Below are 20,082 nucleotides of genomic sequence, written 5' to 3' on the forward strand. Positions count from 1 at the left end.
ACAATTTCAAACAGCTCTCCCAATGGTCCAACACAGGCACAAGGCCAAATGGCCTCCCCCTGCACGGTGTCCTTTTTCAGGCATTCATTGAGGCACTTGTGAGGAAATGGCCTGTACATATTAAAACCGCAACATTCCATATATTCCACATACCACAAGCGGGGAAGGTTAGATTCACGGAAATCTCGAACTGAAAATGGGAAAAAAGTTCAACAAAGAGCAGCTGAGAAAAACCTTTAAGGAGAAGGATATTAAGAGAGACCCAAGGGACAGCTTTTACATGTAGACGATGGTGTCTGAATAGAACAAGCTGCCAGAGGAAGTGGTGGAGGCTGGTACAATTACAACCTTTAAAAGGCATCTGAAGTACATGTATTTTTAGAGTCTTAGAGATGTACAGCACAGAAACAGACCCTTCGGTCCAACCCGTCCATGCCAACCAGGTATCCCAACCCAATCTAGTCCCACATGCCAGTACCTGGCCCATATCCCTCTAAACCCTTCCTATTCACATACCCATCCAGGTGCCTTTTAAATGCTGTAATTGTACCAGCCTCCACCACTTCCTCTGGCAGCTCATTCCATACACACATCACTGAGTGAAAAAGTTGACCCTTAGATCTCTTTCCCCTCTCACCTTAAACCTTCTATAAACGCGATAGTTGCGTCCTTATGCAACCCTGTGTTATAGAAAATCGCACATTAGAAATAGTGCTTAAAGTGCTGGTGATGTAATCGTGTTATAGCCAACACATTGTTTCTAAAGCACAAACCTTAAAAATGTGTCCCCAGTTCAGCGATCGCGACCAGTGTATGAATAGCAAGGTTTTAGAGGGATAGGGACCAAATGCCGGCAAAAGGGACTAGATTAATTTAGGATATGTGGTTGGCATGGACGAGCGTGTCCGAAGAGTCTGTTTCCGTGCTGTACATCTCTATGACTCTACAAAGAGTGACAAACAATGATGAGTGCCTTCTAGTCAAAATGGGTTGAGAACATTCATTGATTGGAATTGCTGGGGGCGGGGGGGGAAAAGTGATGATGAGTGGACTCACTCATAACTCCAGGAGTGGCCATCACAAGACACGAACTGCTGACCCAGAGCTCTGTCACTCCTTTTTACCAGGAACATATGTTCCCCATCTCAAAGCATTAATGAGTGCCCAGTACCAAGAGGGGCTACATAAAAACCTCGATGGATTACAAGAGAAAATAGTAGTAGGGATTACAGATAGGTACATCCAGTGGAGAAGCTGCCAATGAAAAGAAAACTGAAAACAAAAAAAAGAGATTTGTTGGGTAAGAATTAGGAGCAGGAGTAGGCCATTCAGCCCCTCAAGCCTGCTACCCCATTCCACAGATTCACAACCTTTTGAGAGAAGTAATTCCACCTCGTTTGCCACTATTCGTTGTAAAACTGTGACTTCCCGTTCCAGATAGCCCCACACAAGGAAACATCCTCTCTGCATCTCCTGTGACAATTCCCCTTAGCATCTTATTGACCTCAATTAGATTTTCTCTTGTTCTTCTGAACACTAATGGCATCCTAAACTGCTCAATCTTTCCTCATATGACAAGCCCCTCCCCTCTGGATCTAATCTAGTGACTGTTTTGAAACGCCTCCAACGTAATTACATTGAAGGAAGGAAATCAAAACTGCACCCAATACCCCAGGCGTGGTCTCACCAATGGATAAAGTGAGGACTGCAGGTGCTGGAGGTCAGAGTTGAGAGTGTGGCGCTAGAAAATCATTCCTTCCTGATGAAGGGCTCTTGCTTGAAACATCGAATCTCCTGCTTCTCGGATACAGCCTGGCCTGCTGTGCTTTTCCAGCACCACACTCTCAACTGTGGTCTCACCAATGCCTTGTACAATTCCTCTATTTGTACGCTTTTCCTTTAGCAATAAATGCCAAAATTCCTGTGTTCAAATTCACCAAAGGTCTAGGCAGGTCATTGCGTGCTCTGCTCAGAGGTAGGTTAGTGACTTTTGGCTGCTGATGTTTGGGACAGTTCTTTCCCTCACAGATGGCTCTGTCACGGTCTTCAGCTCTCAGGGGCTTGGGGACATCACAGCTGGAAGTGGAATTGAACCTGTCAACGTTATTCTGAATGAAATGCTAGCCATTTAGCCAACTGTAAATTCCTGGTCTAACAGCAAATTAGTACAGATTCTAGAATCTGTACTAAAAACAAAATAAAATTGCTGAAAATCACAGCAGGTCAGGCGGCATCTGTAGAGACAGAGCAAGCTAACATTGAGTGTAGGTAACTCTTCATCAGAGCAAATCCAAGCCACCTGAACTCTATACATTAGCTTGCTCTGTCTCTACAGATGTCTTTAAAATCACATAGCATCGGACTATATGGCTGTTGCCTGACCCACTGATTTTCAGCCTTTTTTTGTTTTCAGTGTAAATACCGGACCCTCATTTGAGTGTAAATGGAGTTCCCCATGACCAAAGGCTCAATGACCAGAGAGTACAGACTTTTAAAAAAGAATAACCAGGCGTTGTGCAATTGAGGAAATACAATTTTATATAAATAGATGGTTAGGACCTTCCTGAGATACAAATTCAACCTTAGAATTAAAATAGGCATTGGATAAATATTTTTTAAAAGGAAAAAAATATTGCAGAGAAGGGTTTTCAAAAGCACTGCAGATTCTAATGAAGGGGCACTGCTCTTCCCTGGTGTCTTGTCCCTTAGCCTAGAAGCCCATGTCATGCTTGTAGCATCCAAGCATCTCACTGTCTCTGTGGAGGGACGACACTAAAAGACTGGGCTGTCTGGACCGAGACTCAAAACCATCTCCTTCCAACTTAGGCGGGATTGCTTCAATGAGTCAAAGCTCACTCTCACCAGGAGAACCCCACATGCCTCCAATTAACCACAGACCCAACGTTAATGCAAGGAGTAGGAGGAGGCCATTCAGCCCCTCAAGTCTGTTCTACTATTCAATAAAATTATCACTGATCCCATTACAGCCTTAACTTCATTTTCCGACCTACACCAACCCCCGTACCCCTCAAGTCCTTCTTAACGCAAATATCTGTTCAGCTCAAATGATTCCATCTGCACTACTGTCAACGGTAGAATATTCTGGATATTCATGACCCTCCAAAAAGAAATCCCTCCTCAATGCCATTTTCAATGGGAGACTCCTTACTTTGAAACTGGGCCCCCAGCTCAGGATCCCTCTGCTAGGAGGGTCATACATCACAGTCTGTCAAACCCCACTCAAACCTTACGCTCTACAAAAAGTGCACTTCTCACTCATAAATGGTCATGAATTTAGGTCCGACTATTCCTCAAGTCTCAAGAGTTGGCACAGAGATTCTGGATGTATGAATCAATCCCAAAGTCCACAACCCTATCTTCCAATCAATGGTTTTTCACACTCCAGTTCATAAATACATAGTAAAGTGTAACATTCACAAACTTCCAGGTTCTCAGAAATCTAATCTAGGATAGATGTTCTGCACAACATCGTGGGCCGAAGGGCCTGTTCTGTGCTGTATTGTTCTATGTTCTATGTTCTATGTTCTAAGTATTAAATAAAAAGGCCCATATTTGTGGATACTATTTCTTCTTTCATACACGGGATTCATAACACTGAGAACTAATGAAACCCGTTCATAAGCAGGAATCCTGAGAGAGACAGACACTGAGAAATCGAACAGTTGTCCTGCAAACATCTTCAATATGGGAGCCTCCCTAAAGATTAACCCTAAACAATAGACCATGTCCCACTGCAGTGGGGACTTTCCAGTCCAAGTGTTCTGGAGCGCAGTCAGTTCCTAAACCTCGAGCTGGAGATTGGGCATCATTGCCTCATGCCATTTAACAAGCCAGCACAGGCATAATGAGCTGAGTTACCGCCTTCTACACCAATAAACCTCCATCACCTGGACAGCAATAACGCACCCCCCCACCCTCACATGGACAGTCACAACCGAGACAGCGAGAGCCAATTCCCACATTCAATAAACAGATGCTCAACATTCAGGAATCTCCCAACGATTCATATTCCCATGGTCAGGAAGGGGCTTCCAAACAAAGAGGTACACAAGCAGACTGTCTGCATCATTACCATCAAATACTTTAAGTTGACAAATAAGAAGAGATGAGTGAGAGGGTGAGTGAGAAGAGGTGAGTGAGAAGAGGTGAGTGAGAACACGAGTGAGTGAGTGACTGAGAAACGTTGGTCACCAGTGTTTGAAGTCTCCATTCTGACTAACTATTTGTTTACATCATACGTCTAAAAATAAAGCTCATCTCAGGCTCAGAGAGAGAGATAAACAGATCAGTCAAAAAGCTCCACAATTTATCGCAACCTCCCGACTGGGAGAATTCTGCTGACTTTACGCACACCCACCCACTTCCCAAACAAGGAAACAAAAGGGGAATCATTTTCAAAATACAGGAAATAGTTGAATTCTCCCATCACTGGGCACAGTGTTACAGGCTGATACACTTAATGGGCCTGAAGTATGGACAGCTGCAAATATAGGAAGGTAACAGCTTCATTGGGTTACAGGCCCAACTGGGTATCGGAGGAAGTGAGCGTTGAACTCTGGTCAAGTAGAGACCCGTGAGGAGTGGTACCAAACCGTTCTGAACTACAGTCACTATCCACAGCATTGTAACTATCAGCTACAGCTGCACCTTCAGACAGCAAGAACAAAGGTCAACTAGATCCCAGATTAAAACTGCATTTAAAACAAAAACAAACTCAGAGCACAAAGAGTCGGCTCAACCCAAGATGACATCTCCTACCAGTGGGACATCCCCCATTGCAGCCCCAGTGATTAATGGTCAGGATGTGGGCAACATTGACAAGGCCGGCATTAATCACACATCCCTAACTGCCCTGAGAAACATTCGTCTTCCACCAAACATTCGTTCCAATTCGACTGATTGAGCTCCTGCTAGAGGACAGTTGAGAGTCAATCAGGTTGGTGTGGGACTGGAGTCACATATAGGCCCAGAACCAGGCTTCCCTCTTTCCAAATAAAAATAAACAGCACTACTGTTGACAGGATGGATAGGCAAGGTTCAGAAGAACATGGGACAAGTGCAAGGAAATAGGGTTAGTGTGAATGGACATTGACCAGCATGGACTAGTTTGAGCCAAAGGGCCTGTCTTCGTGCTGTAGCCCTCTATACTGGAAGGCCAGGTTTGTTTCATAATGTTAAAAAAAAAGTTATTTCCAAATTTTGGAAACTCAACTGAAATTCTCAAACCCAACACGAGCAATGTTCTCATTTCCCGTCAATCACCAGATTGTTGTTCACCAGTTTCCAAGGCAACGGCCCCCAAAGCTTCAGATTAGCATCGCTCTGCTCCAAACTGCCCACAGTAGGGGTCAGAGGTGACCTGCTATACACTGACCACATCTTCCTGAGCCAAGATGTCAGGACTCTCACTCCCCCATTGGCCGCTTCTGCTACCTATCATACACACCAGATGTCTAGTCAAGAACAAGGCCAACCATGACTCAGTGAACAGCTCGCTGACTTTGGAGTCAGAGGAGTTCGGAGTTCAAACCCCCAATCCTGGACAGGAGCACAAAACGCAGTGCCAGTACTATCTTACAGATAGGACTTTGAGCCATGGCTGGATCTGCCCTCTCAAGTAGCACAACAGATCCCACAGCCACTGTTTTGAAAGGGGCGGCACGGTGGCTCAGTGGTTAGTACTACTGGCATCAGGATCCCAGGTTCAATTCCAGCCTCAGGCAACTGTGTGTGGAGTTTGCACATTCTCCAAGTGGGTTTTCTCCAGGTGCTCCAGTTTCCTTCCACAGTCCAAAGATGTGCAGGTCGGGTGAATTGGCCATGCTAAATTGCCCATAGTGTTAGGTACATTAGTCAGAGGGAAATGGGACTGGGTGGGTTACTCTTCAGAGGATCGATGTGGACTTGTTGGGCCGAAGGTCCTGTTTCCACACTGTAGGGAATCTAATCTAAACCCAACATCATTAAAAGCAAATCATAAAACATAGAACATTACAGCGCAGTACTGGCCCTTCAGCCCCCGATGGTGCACCAACCTGTGAAACCAATCTGAAGCCCATCTAACCTACACTATTCCATTCTCATCCATATGCCAATCCAATGACCATTTAAATGCCTGTAAAGGTGGCAAGTCCACAACTGTTGCAGGCAGTGCATTCCACGCCCCTACTACTCGGAGTAAAGAACCTCCGACATCTGCCCTATATCTATCACCCCTCAATTTGAAGCTATGCCATCTCGTGCTAGCCATCACCAGAGGGGAAGGGTTCACACTGTCCAACCAATCTAACCCTTTGATTATCTTATATGTCTCAATTAAGTCACCTCTCAACCTTCTAACGAAAACAGCCTCAAGTCCCTCAGCCGTTCCTCGTAAGACCTTTCCTCCATACCAAGCAACATCCTAGTAAATCTCCTCTGCATCCTTTCCAAAGCTTTCACATCCTTCCTATGATGTGGTGACCAGAACTGCATACAATACTCAAAGGTCTTAGTGGGTTTTGAGAAGATTACTAGCTCAGGTTGAGGTTCTGGATGTAGGTTTGCTCGCGGAGCTGGAAGAATCATTTCCAGATGTTTCGTCACCTCACTAGGTAATATCTTTAGTAGGTCTTAGGGCAAAGCACTGCTGATGATTCCTGCTTTCTATTTATATGTTTGGGTTTCTCTGGGTTGGTGATGTCAAAACAACATGACCTCTCTCACTCGTATCCTTACATACAGATAAGGAAGGATACCACTTCATGGGGACAACACATCCATCCTAGGACAAGCCAAACAGAGACAAGCACGAGAATTCCTAGAAGCATGGCATTCCAACCCGAACTCTATCAAACAAACATATCGGGTTAGACCCCATCTACCACCCTCTGAGAAAAGAACCGGCAATGACATCACCGCAGGAAATGACATCACAGACACAAAGAAACCCAAACATATAAATAGAAAACAGGAATCATCAACATTGCTTTGCCCGGAGGCCCAGTGAAGGTGTTGCCCAGTAGGGTGACAAAATGTCTGGAAATGAGCCTTACAGCTCAGTGAGCAACCCTACATCCACAATACTCAAAAGGTGCAGACGCATTGCTCCTGTTAGCTGCTTGTGGTGCTCCCTGTGCCCACAAACTGGATGCTGGGTTTTCTACATCACACATCAATAGAGGGTTCACCATTGGCAGGGAACCACTTGGGACTCACCTAGGGTGGGAAGAGGTGCTACAGAAATGCAAATTCTTTCTTGACAGACTGACTCAGATTTCTACAGACAGATAGCAGTCTAACAACCGGGCAAAGCAACCTTATACCCCACCACATATTCCTCCCACAATAAGTGAATTGAAAACAGGAATCTGTAGTTACAATCAACGATTGGCATACACTATGGCACAAGTCTAGGATTGGTGGGATTTGAAAACCTGGAACTTGTAGGTCAGAGGCAGGGCACTTCCAGTGACAAAAGAGCCTTGAACTGAGGGAGTGAACCTGGAATAACAGACAGAAGAAGATCAGCTAGGGACCAGGCAAAGAACAGCTGAAGCATTGTGGTGAAAGGAAATACTGCAGATGCTGGAAATCTGCAATAAACAGAGAGTGTGTTGGAGAAACTTGGCAAAGCTGGCAGCACCTGTGGAGACAGAAAGGAAACAGGGTCCGTGTTGAGTTTGGTATGACTTGTCTGCCGACTCAGTTCTGTAGGAATGAAGGAAAGTCATACCAAACTGGAAAATTAACTGTTTCTCTCTGACTTTCTCCAGCAATTTCTCTCTTTTTCGTAAATACTTCTGTATTTGGGATTATCTGAAGCTGGTCTTCCTGTCCTGTGAACTCTTGACAGAAACACCACAGAGGTCTAATCCCACAGATTATTTCGTTCCCCTCCCCCAAGCCTGCACATCCCTGGACACTATGGGGAATTTAATGTGGCCAATCCACCCCAACCGGCACATCTTTGGACTGTGGGAGGAAACAGGAGCACCTGGAGGAAACACATGCAGACAAGGGGAGATAATGCAAAATCCACACAGATAGTCGTCACCCAGAGGGTGGAATTGAACCTGGGCCCCTAAGCAACTGCAGCGCCCAAAGTATCGATAGGATGGTCTGACTAGGAGGGATCACAATGATAGAGAGGCTTATGCACAAGGATGGATTTTGCAACAAGTTGAAAATTTAAGAATGCATTCAGTCCAGGAGTAACGCCGGTCTACGAACCAGCGGCTGAGAAATGAAGCAGACTTGATCCATGTTAACCCTTCTCTTTATGCATTCACAAGATGAGGGCATCGCTGCCTATCCCTAATTGCCCAGAGGGCAGTTAAGAGTCAACCTCATTGCTGTGGGTCTGGAGCTCATATGTAGGCCAGACCAGGTAAGGACGACAGTTTCCTTCCCTGTAGGACATTAGTGAAGCAGATGGGGTTTCCAACAATTGAGAACAGCAGTAGAATCATTGACAGACTCTTAACTCCAGATTTATTTTCATTGAATTCAAATTCCACTATCTGTTGTGGTGGGATTTGAACCCGGGTCACTGGTGCATTATTAATCCAGAGGGCCAAGTAGTCTCAAGATAAAACCATTAGGCCATTAACTCCATCATCTTTGGGGAAGGCATCTCCAGCTCCAATTGTTGTAATCACAACATTAGTAGGGAGTGCGCTTTGGGGAAGAGGGGTGAGGGGATGGAAAAAGGAGGGGAAGCAGCAGCGCCAAATCCTGCTATCACTATTTTTCTGTTAAAAAAAAAATCACACAAACACCAGATTATAGTCCAACTGGTTTATCTGGAAGCACTAGCTTTCGGAGTTCTGCTCTTCCATCAGGTAGGCGTGGAGCAGGATCACAAGATGCAGAATTTACAGCAAAAGTTTATCATTTCAGTTACATGACACAGATCTTTTGCTGTCTGCATTTTATGATCCTGCCCCACAGCTACCTGATGAATGAGCAGCGCTCCGAAAGCTAGTGCTTCCAAATAAACCTGTTGGACTGTAACCTGTGATTTTTAAGCTTTGTACACCCCAGTCTAACACAGGCTCCTCCACATCAGAGCTACCACTTTTCAGATAATCACTTCAAATGACCGGTCTGTAATATCTCAGACCTTCATGCCCAGAGCTGTAGAGATTAAAAGTGCCTGTTATATTGTACCAGACAAGCCTACACTGGGTTCGAGAGGAGCAGCACCATTTCCCTGAGCAACTTGTTCCACCACAGAGCAGCTCCCGGTGATCATCTGGTCCGTGTCCCAGTTCTAGGTTTGTTTAACAATGACCAGCGAATCCCCACCCAAGCCTGACCTCCCAACCCAGTCCCTGGAATTTTACCAACTGTGACGGGATTTAGGCCGAGATCCTGAATGGGTCAAGGGTCGCAACAAGGCTGACCCGACTCTGTGTGTGTACACATATACATTATCATTCAAAAAAAACAACAATAAAAAAGAAAGCCACGCAGCAAAAACAGGAAATGTGCAGCCGTTCTGAAAGTGAGGCAAGGGCTGGCCGGGCGGAGACGGTCCCCTCGGAGCGATCCTCAGCTTTCAGGAGGTTTTTTGCAACTTGAAACTGAAGATAATCAGCGCTTCAGAAACACGAAAACAAGGGGGAAAGAGAGAGAAACAATAAAAAAAAACTTGACATCCCTAGCTCCCCACCCAAAGAATGTGAAAGCTGCCGGTTCTCGCTTTAATTCCAGCACAACATCCTGTGTTGCTAGACGTCATAACAGATCACTTAGTCTGCCCTGGTGTCACCTACCCTGCACTCAGCTCCATGGTTAGCAGAACTCCTGTATTAGTTGGGAGACAATGGAATCAAACTAGATTTTTTTAAAAAAAAATCACACAACACCAGGTTATAGTCCAACTGGTTTAGTTGGAAGCACTAGCTTTCAGAGCGCTGCTCCTTCATCAGGTAGATGTGGAACAGGATCATGAGACACAGAATTTACAGCAAAAGATGATCATTTCAATTGCACGACACTATAATCATTTGCTGTAAATTCTGTCTCATGATCCTGCTCCACATCTACCTGAAGGCGCAGCATTCCCAAAGCAAGGGCATCCAAGTCAACCTTTTGGTGGTATTGAGAGATTTTAAACTGCCCACCCCAGTCCAACACCTCATCAAACTAGAATTGATTTAGCAGCCCCTCAGGCAACAACAACTTGCATTTATTTAGCACCTCCAGCTGAGAAAAGAAAATGCTGGGGAGGGAAATGTTTCGATCATCAAACAAAATTTGACCTCGAGTCTGGTAAGATGATGTCAGGACAGATGCCCAAAAGCTCTGAAGGAGGAACACCGGACTCGAAACGTTAACTCTGCTTTCTCTCTCCACAGACACCGCCAGGCCTGCTGAGTTTCTCCAGCACTCTCTAGGGTTTTGTTTCAGATTTCCTGTGCTTGGTTGGATGACCAAAAGCTCAGTCAGATCATAGGGAGGTTTTGAAGGGGGGGTGGAAAAAGAGAGAGAGAGAGAGAGAGAGAGAAAGGTTGTGCAAGAGAGCTGAAGGTGGTGCTTCCCACAGCATTACCCATCCTCAAGCTATTTCTAAGCATAGCTACTACCCTGACAGACTTGGGGGGGGGGGGGGGGTGAAGAGAGAGAGAGAGGGAGTGCTGTTAGGAGTGGGATCAAATCTATTGTAACTCAGGCCTCCATGGCTTACATTGAGATCAGTGCGCAGCAACAACCCCACACACTTGGCAGTCTCAACCTCTACTACTTTGGGAAACCCTGGCTTAAAATAAAATCACCATTTCAGAAATGTAGAAGATAGGAGTAGGCCATTCAGCCCCCTCAAGCCTGCTAACCCACTCAACATGGTCACCGCTGACCATCGAGCCCAATACCCTAATCCTGTCCTCTCCCATAATCCCTTTGGTCTCAAGTGCTATATCTATCTTCCTGCTGAAATCACATTAGAGTTTGGCCTCAACTGCTTTCTGTGGGAGAGAATTCCCCAGGCTCCCCACTCTCTGGGTGAAGACACTTCTCCTCATCACAGTCCCAAATGGTTTGCCTCTTATCCTCTGGTTCTGAACTCCCCAGTCATCAGGAACACCCTTCCTGTGTTCACCCGGTCTACTCCTGGTAGAATTTTCTAGGTTTTGATGAGATCCTCCACCACCATTCCCACCTCAATCCTTCTCAACTCCAGTGAATAGAATCCTAACTGACACTCTCTCTCTCTCTCTCTCTCTCTCTCTCTCTCTCCCCCTGAACAGTCAGTCCTGCCACCCTCAAGAATCAACTTGGTAAACCTTTGTTGTACTCCCTCTATAGCAAGAACATTCTTCCTGAGTTAAGGACAACAAAACTGCACACAATATTACAAACCGATGAAGAAAAACAAACAGGTATCCACTGGAGGGACACAGGAGAGCGATAAAGTTGGTAAAGGTTACAGAGACAGTTTTACATCTGCCAACTCTGGGCCACTGAATGCCAGCTGGAATATGATGGTACACCACCCAGTCAAATCCCCACACAACATCAGGCACCGCTCACTGCAACAGTTTGAGTTAAGTTACCAAATATACTCTTTCTTTTAAAAAAAAACAAGTTTGCACAGGGCATCCAGAAAGTAGAGAACACACTCAGAACAAGTCAAACCACCAACCTCACTAAATCATCCTCCTGCTCCTTCACAAACCAATCTGACCACAGTTAAAATAATTTTTTAGAAAGTCACTTTGTCACCCTGAAGCAAAGAACGAATCCTAAATTAAAGATCAAAACTCACCTCCTACTTGCAGAAAGACGAAAAATAATTGGATTTTTTTTTGCTGGTTTTAAAAACCCTTAGAGCCCACAAGAGGAGCTGGAACCCTTCAGAGAAAATGTAAATCCCCATCCCAGATAGTCAAGACCATTGACTTTATCAGTAATAAGCTGAATTCTAATAGATTTGTTTGTTTTTAAGAAAGTGAGTCTGGACCAGCTGAGGCATGACACAGTAGATCAGGAGCACTCAGAACACGGGCGGGTCTCTTTCCTCCGGCGCTAGTGAACTTATGTGAAAGTTTTCTAAAAAGTTTGTCCAAACTTTTTTTTCCTTGTTGTCTGCCTGCGCTCGGAGCGGCGCCTAGTTACCTGGATGAACTGAATAGTGAGAGCACTCTTGCCGACCCCACCGCCTCCCACTACGACCAGCTTGTATTTCTCCTGAGGACTGCTGTCTTTACCGCTCATCCTGCTGGCTGTTCACAGCGAGAACTGCAAATGAGGAACCGAGCAAGCGAGCCGGCTGCTTACACTAGGGCTGGACTCAGCCTCGAATTCCGGCGTCCTCCCCTGACTAATCGCTGTTAATCTAGGCACATCCTAGCCTATGAATATTAATTGGGTTTTAGCTCCAGTCACTTCCCTTATTTGGTGAGCTTCTCAGTGACAAGGCCAAAAGGTTCTTTCTGGGTCCTAAAGAACCCAACCAGAAACCAAAACAGTGGAAGGTCACCCAGAAGGGCTTATGCTCGAAACGTCGAATTCTCTATTCCTGAGATGCTGCCTGGCCTGCTGTGCTTTGACCAGCAACACATTTGCAGCTGTGATCTCCAGCATCTGCAGACCTCATTTTTTACTCGAAGGTCACCCAGACTCCAGCTTGCTCTCTCTGTCTCGACTTCAGGAAGAAAGGAAGGGAACACGCCCCCCTCTACATCAAAGGAGCTGTGGTTGAGGTCCTCAAATTCCTCAGGAGTGCTGCTAGCCTACAACCTGTCCTGGACTTCCCACCTAGATGTTACTGGGGGTAAAATATGAGGTCTGCAGATGCTGGAGATCACAGCTGAAAATGTGTTGCTGGTTAAAGCACAGCAGGTCAGGCAGCATCCAAGGAATAGGAAATTCGACGTTTTGGGCATAAGCCCTTCATCAGGAATGGCTTATGCCCGAAACATCGAATTTCCTATTCCTTGGATGCTGCCTGACCTGCTGTGCTTTAACCAGCAACACATTTTCAACCTAGATGTGACTGTCAGGAAGGCACAACAGCCCTCTTTTTCCTCAGAAAATGCAACGTGTCCATAAGGACCCTCACCGACTTCCACAGATACACCCCTGAGAGCATACTGCCTGGGTGTATCACAGCCTCATACAGCAACTGCTCTGCCCAGGACTGGAAGAAACTACAGAAGGTGGTGTGCCCAGCCCAGGACCATCACAGAAGCCAACCTCCCATCCATGGACTCCACTTACACTTCTCACTGCTGTGGAAAGGCAACCAACATCATCAAAGACCCCTCCCACCCTGGTAATGATCTCCTACAGCCTCTTCCATCAGGCAGGAGATACAGAAGCCTGAACACACACACCAACAGGTTCAGGACCAGCTTCTTCCTTGTTGTTATTAAACTGATGAATGGACTCTCTACATTAGTGATGCACTTATAAATGTTGATCTTGCCTCGCACACATCCTTTGTAATGTAAGGTAAGATTCCCTACAGTGTGGAAACAGGCCCTTCGACCCAATAAGTCCACACCGACCCACAGGAATTGCAAAACCTGTGCCCACACCTCCTCCCTCACCTCCATCCAAGGCCCTAAAGGAGCCTTCCACATCCATCAAAGTTTTACCTGCACATCCCCAATATCATTGATTGTATCCGTTGCTCCCGATGCGGTCTCCTCTACATTGGGGAGACTGGACGCCTCCTAGCAGAGCGCTTTAGGGAACTTCTCTGGGACACCCGCACCAATCAACCACACCGCCTTGTGGCCCAACATTTCAACTCCCCCTCTCACTCTGCTGACCTGGTCCTGGGCCTCCTTCACTGGCGCTCCCTCACCACCAGACGCCTAGAGGAAGAACGCCTCATCTTCCGCCTCAGAACACTTCAACCCCAGGGCATCACTGTGGACTTCAAAAGTTTCCTCATTTACCCTTCCCTCACCTCACCCCAGTTCCACACTTCCAGCTCAGCACTTTCCCCATGACCTGCCTATCTTCCTTTCCACCTATCCACTCCACCCTCCTCTCTGACCTATCACCTTCATCCCACGCCCATTCACCCATTGTACTCTTTGCTACCTTCCCCCACCCTCCTCTCTGAATGATCACCTTCATCCCTACCCCACTCACCTATTGTACTCTATGCGACTTTATCCCCACCCCCACCTTCCTCTCCTTTATCTCTCCACCCATCAGGCACTCTGCCTTTATTCCTGATGAAGGGCTTTTGCCCGAAACGTCGATTTTCCTGCTCCTCGGATGCTGCCTGAACTGCTGTGCTTTTCCAGCACCACTCTGATCCAGAATCTGGTTTCCAGCGTCTGCAGTCATTGTTTTTACCTCCGAAGAGTAACCCACCCAGACCCATTTCCCTCTGACTAATGCACCTAACACTATGGGCAATTTAGCATGGCCAGTTCACCTGACCTGCACATCTTTGGACTGGAGGAGGAAACCCACGGAGAATGTGCAAACTCCACACAGACAGTGGCCCGGAGCTGGAATCGAATCTGGGTCCCTGGTGCAGTGAGACAGCAGTGCTAACCACTGAGCCACCGTGCCGCCCTGTAACATGTACACCTGACTCTGTCCAAGATTTTTTTTCATTTTGTGATCTATATTTTCTTGCTTACTATGATCTACCTGTACTGCTCGCAAACAGAGCTTTTCACTGTACTGAGGTACACATGACAACAAATCAAATCAATCTATCTCCATGGTTGCTACCTGATCCAAAGAGCAAAACAGAAGTCATGAGACACCAAGTTATAGTCCAATAGGTTTATTTGAAACCACAAGCTTTCAGAGCATTGCCCCTTCACCAGATGAAACCACTTCACCTGACAAAGGAGCAGCGGTCCAAAAGCTTTTGATTTCAAATAAATCTGTTGGACTATAACCTGGCATCATGTGACTTCTGACTTTGCCCACCCCCCAGTCCAACACCGGCACCTCCACAGTGAATGAACAAAATGGCACAGGAACAGGCCCTTCAGCCCTCCAAGCCTGCGCCAACAGAGTTTGCCCTTCCATACTAAAACTGTCTTCACTTACAGGATCCGTGATGCTCTATTCCCTTCCTATTCCTGTATTTGTCCAGCTGTGATTTCCAGCATTTTCTGTTTTCGGTACAGATTTCAGCACCTGCAATAATTTGCTTCTACAAAAACAGAGATTGCTGGAAAAGCTCAGCAGGTCTGACAGCATCTGTGCAGAGATATCAGAGTTCATTTTTCGGGTGCAGTCACATCGCTTCAGAACTGTTAATTCCGATTTCTCTCCACACATGCTGCCAGACCCGCTGAGCTTTTCCAGCAATTCTGTTTTGTAGCTAGGAAAATGTTGGTTTACATGCAGAAGATAGATTGAATGGTGGGGATAAGGAGTAAATAATAGGATGTGGATGGAGCCAAAGTGAGAGAAAGGAGTGGATAATGATCAGGCTAGGAGACTGAATAGCTATGAATGGGGACTGTTAGTGGCTAACAATGGGAGGTGTGTAACAGTAGACTGTGGTAACAAGACCTGGTGTGTGGGGTTTGGGGTAAGGACACAGTAGAGCTCAAGCTCTAACATTATTGAACTCGATATCGAGTCCAGAAAACTCTCAAGTACCTAGGCAGGTTTGCCAGAGAGCTACAAAGACTTTACAGAGAGAGACTGACAGGTTAAGGGAAGGGGCAAATGGAATATATTAGATTAGATTCCCTACAGTGTGGAAACAGGCCCTCCGGCCCAACAAGTCCACACCAACCCTCCGAAGAGTAACCCACCCAGACCCATTTCCCTCTGGCTCATGGAGCTAACACTATGGGCAATTTAGCATAGCCAATTCACCCTAACCTGCACTTCTTTGGAGTGTGGGAGGAAACTGGAGCACCTGGAGAAAACCCACGCAGATGCGAGAAGAATGTATAAACTCAACACAGACAGTCGCCCAAGGCTGAAATTGAACCCGGGTCCCTGGTGCTGTGAGGCAGCAGTGCTAACCACTGAGCCACCATACCACCCCATGAAAATTTTCATTTTGGAAGTGTCAACATTCGTATTTAAATGGAGGAAAGCTGTGCACACAAAGGGACATAGGGCTGATATAAATGCTGGAAAATTAAAATTAAAACAGAAAGTGCTGGATAAACTCAGTTGGCCAGACAGTATCTGTAGAAAGAGAAAAACAGAGTTAACGTTTCCAGTCCAGTGACCCTTCTGGAGACATTAACTCTGTTTCTCTCTGTACTGACTGCTGAGTTTCTGCAAAACAGCATCTGTTTTCAGAAAGCAAATAGAATGATGGAAGGCTCTGATAGTGAGGTGGCAGTGTGCCTGCCTTTAGACCAGGAGACCTGGGTTCAAGTCTCACCTGCTTCAGAGGTGTGTCATAACATCACCGAACAGTTTAGAAATGGAATGTTGCCCCTTATTTTAAAAAGGATTGGAGTATAAGAGTAGGGAAGTCTAACTGCAATTGTGCAAGGTGCTGGTGGTGTGACCACATCAGGAGTTCTGGGAGCCACTTTAGCTCCCCTGTTTCATGTTACAACTTGCGGCTTCTTTGTACTGATTCTACAGAAAGAGCAGCCTCCTCAAAGGGGTCTACTGGATTGCCTGTGTGCATTGGTATGTGAATGAAAAAGTGACCCATTGACAATTCTGCTCCTGTTTCTCCAATCCTAGAGTCACACAGTATTGAAGGAGGACATTTTTTCAATGTATGTGACTTGGAACAGAGACACGGTGGCTGAGTGGTTAGCACTGCTGCCTCACAGCACCAGGGAACCAGGGTTGATTCTGGCCTCAGGTGACTGACTGTAAGGAGTTTGCACATTCTCCCAGTGTCTGTGTGGGGTTTCCTCCGGGTGCTCCAGTTTCCTCCCACAGTCCAAAGATTTGCAGGTTAGGGTGGATTGGCCATGCTAAATTGCCCATAGTGTGCAGGGATGGGTAAATTAGGTGCATTAGTCGGGTCTGAGTGGGTTACTTTTCAAACGGTTGGTGTGGGCTTCTGGGGCTGAAGGGCCTGTTTCCACACTGTAGGAATTGTTGGAATTTTATTGCTTTTATATAGTGTCTTTCACAAGTTCAAGACACACGGGGGTCCTGCCAATGAAACTGTTCAGAAATGTATAATACCTGGGAAACGTGGCATCTAATTTGTGCACAGCATGCTCCCACTAACAGCAGTAATGGAAGGGTTTAAAATACTTGCGAAGCCTTCGGGTAAAAGTCACATACAAAACGGTTACACTATGCAAAGGAAAAAATGAACGAACCACCGATGCTGGAAATCTGAAACGAAAACACAAATTGCTGGAGAAACTCAGCAGGCCATCCAACATCATTGGAGAGAGAAACAGAGTTAACGTTTCAGGTCCGATGACTCTTCTTCAGAACCAGTGCACTATATGTTGTTACTCAGTCTCTCTCTCTCTCTTCCTTCATTTATAGAATCATAGAGATGTACAGCATGGAAACAGACCCTTCGGTCCAACCCGTCCATACCGACCAGGTATCCCAACCCAATCTAGTCCCACTGGCCAGCACTTGGCCCATATCCTTCTAAACCCTTACCTATTTATATACCCATCCATTCCCACGCACAAAGCCATGTTGACTATCTCTAATTTGTAATTAACTTCGTTCACAGTTCATTCATTCTGTGTGTTTCGTTCCCCTATTCCTGTGCTGCTATTGCTGGAGAGCACTAAGACCCTGAGGGCAGCTGCACGTCTAGGGAGGTGCTGCATTGTTGGCATTCCTGCGGTATGTGGATGAGGAAGTGATTCATTGCCCTTTCTGCCAATCAACCCCGTGTTTGATACAGTAACTTGAACACTCTGTCGCTTGGGTGGCTGAGGGGTTGAAGGAGTGGTGGTCAGGAGAGGCTGTGAGCTTATTATCTTCCTCAGTCACATGGTGGGGGAGTGGGCTGGGCACCAGTCAACAGCCTGCAAGTTTGGACAGGCCTGGCCTTAAACGGACGGAAGGATCAGAGGTTCAGAAAGTCTCTTAAAGCTGCACTGTGTTAGCCGTAACTCAGTGGCTAAAACTCTCTTGGCGAACCAGTGGGTCATGGGCCTTGAGTCCCCTCCACAGATAGGACCCCCGATGCGAAATAGTGCAGGGACAGGGCTGCGAGGGGGCTTCACTTTTGGAGATGCCTTCCCCTGCCTGAGAAATTAAACTGAAGCCGAGTCTTCCTTCTTGGGAAGCTCCAAGGTAGTACTTGGAACACAGCAGGGGTATTCTCCAAAGTTTTCCATCAACTCATGTCACCGAAATGGGACATCTGGGCATTAGAACTTGTTGGTTATGGGATCTTGCTGTACACAATAAGTAGCACGAGGAATATCCCTAACCTAAGCACAACATGTAAACTGAATCAACTTCTGACGCCCAGTGCCACACTTTGGGCAACAGCCGGGCCTCATTTAGATTAGATTACTTACGGTGTGGAAACAGGCCCTTCGGCCCAACAAGTCCACACCGACCCACCGAAGCGCAACCCACCCATACCTCTACATTTACCCCTTACCTAATACTACAGGCAATTTAGCATGGCCAATTCACCTGACCCACACATCTTTGGACTGTGGGAGGAAAGCGGAGGAAACCCACGGAGAACGTGCAAACTCCACACAGTCAGTCGCCTGAGGCGGGAATTGGACCCGGGTCTCTGGCGCTGTGAGGCAGCAGTGCTAACCACTGTGCCACCGTGCACAGTGAGATCCCACAGACAGCAAATGAGATGGACGACTGGCCAAGTCTGTTTTTGATAAGGGAGATGCATCGGCTGATAGCATTTAAAGAACATATGGCTCCTGATTGAAAGCTAACACGTCCACTTCTGTGTAATTGGAACCTGGCCCCAATGAATCATGAAATGTGGATTCTTCATGGTACTGAATCACGCAGGAAGGTGCTGTCAGTCATCTCTGTGTTAATATTACTGATCCATGCCAAGTTGCAAAAACAGCACTACAATGTCCTATGTTAGAGACAGAGAGAGGAAATAGTCTGACTCAGTCCCTACCTCCAAGTCTACCTCTAGAACAGCTTCAATCGATAGTATTTCAAAACAGGCACAATCACATTGAATTACAGAATAAACTGAAAGGGTTGAATGGCCTTTTCCTGTTCCTATGTATAAATGGAAAGTATTTCTCCAATCTATTTAGCCTTTGTTGACCAGCTCCTGGGTGACCATAGACTATGTAGTTCTTCCTGTTTCACAGTCCTCCTTTAAGATGCTATTTAGAACTTACCTCTTTGACCCAACAGATTACCTGCCCTACTATCTCCTTGTCAGGTTTGGTAACAAGTTATGTTTGATTAGATTTCTGTCAACTAACTTGTAACATTTCACTGTGTTCAAGGTACTACAGAATTACAGAATTGTTATGGCACTAAAGGTGGCCATTCAGCCCATCATGCCTGCCAACCCTGGGTACCAGTATAACTGGCCCAGCTCCACTATTGCCCCATTGATCTCTGCACTCGCCCAGTTAACTATTTTTACTCTGGGTTGTCCTGAGCCTTTTTCCTCCATTATCTTAACTCTTATAATATAATGACCCCCTTTTCCCTAAACGGTCCCCAGCTCTCTTGTGCCATGCTTAATCTATCCTGTCCCCGAGAAATGAGTCAGCAGTGTCTCCTCTGTTGTTGAACTGGGCACATATTGATGTACGTACACCGTTTTCCTCAACACTATCCAGGGATGCCCATCTCTTGCTGCTCTTTACCGCTATCTCAGCCTGAATTATGTAATTAAAGTCCCTCATTATAACTAATTTATGATGCTTGCAACTCTCTGTAATTTCTTTGCAGGTGTTTGTTTTCATTCACTTGTGGAACGTGACTGTCACTGACTGGGCCCAGCATTTATTGCCCATCCCTAGTTGCCCCTTGAGAAGGTGGGGGTGAGCTGCCTTCTTGAACTGCTGCAGTCCATATGCTGTGGATAGACCCACAATGCCCTAAGGGAGGAATTTCCAGGATTTTGACCCAGTGACAGTGAAGGAACGGTGATGTATTTCCAAGATGGCAAGTAGCTCAGAGGGGAGCTTGCACATGGTGATGTTTCTGCAGGGGGTGTTTGATTTT

The 20,082-nt window shown here is 46.2% G+C and overlaps 1 protein-coding gene across 1 annotated transcript in view; it reads right to left on the minus strand.

Annotated features, from left to right (window-relative positions):
* LOC132831165 (ras-related protein R-Ras2-like) overlaps positions 1–12,318 on the minus strand; it is a 39,240-nt gene extending 26,922 nt beyond the window's left edge. Inside the window, exon 1 of the mRNA XM_060849175.1 lies at positions 12,121–12,318. Within this exon, the coding sequence (XP_060705158.1) occupies positions 12,121–12,219 (99 nt within the window). The 5' untranslated portion in view covers positions 12,220–12,318. The remainder of the gene's footprint in view (positions 1–12,120) is intronic.
* Between the last annotated feature and the right edge of the window lie 7,764 nt (positions 12,319–20,082).

This window comes from Hemiscyllium ocellatum, chromosome 33, assembly GCF_020745735.1.
Source record: "Hemiscyllium ocellatum isolate sHemOce1 chromosome 33, sHemOce1.pat.X.cur, whole genome shotgun sequence".
Lineage (NCBI taxonomy): Eukaryota > Metazoa > Chordata > Chondrichthyes > Orectolobiformes > Hemiscylliidae > Hemiscyllium > Hemiscyllium ocellatum.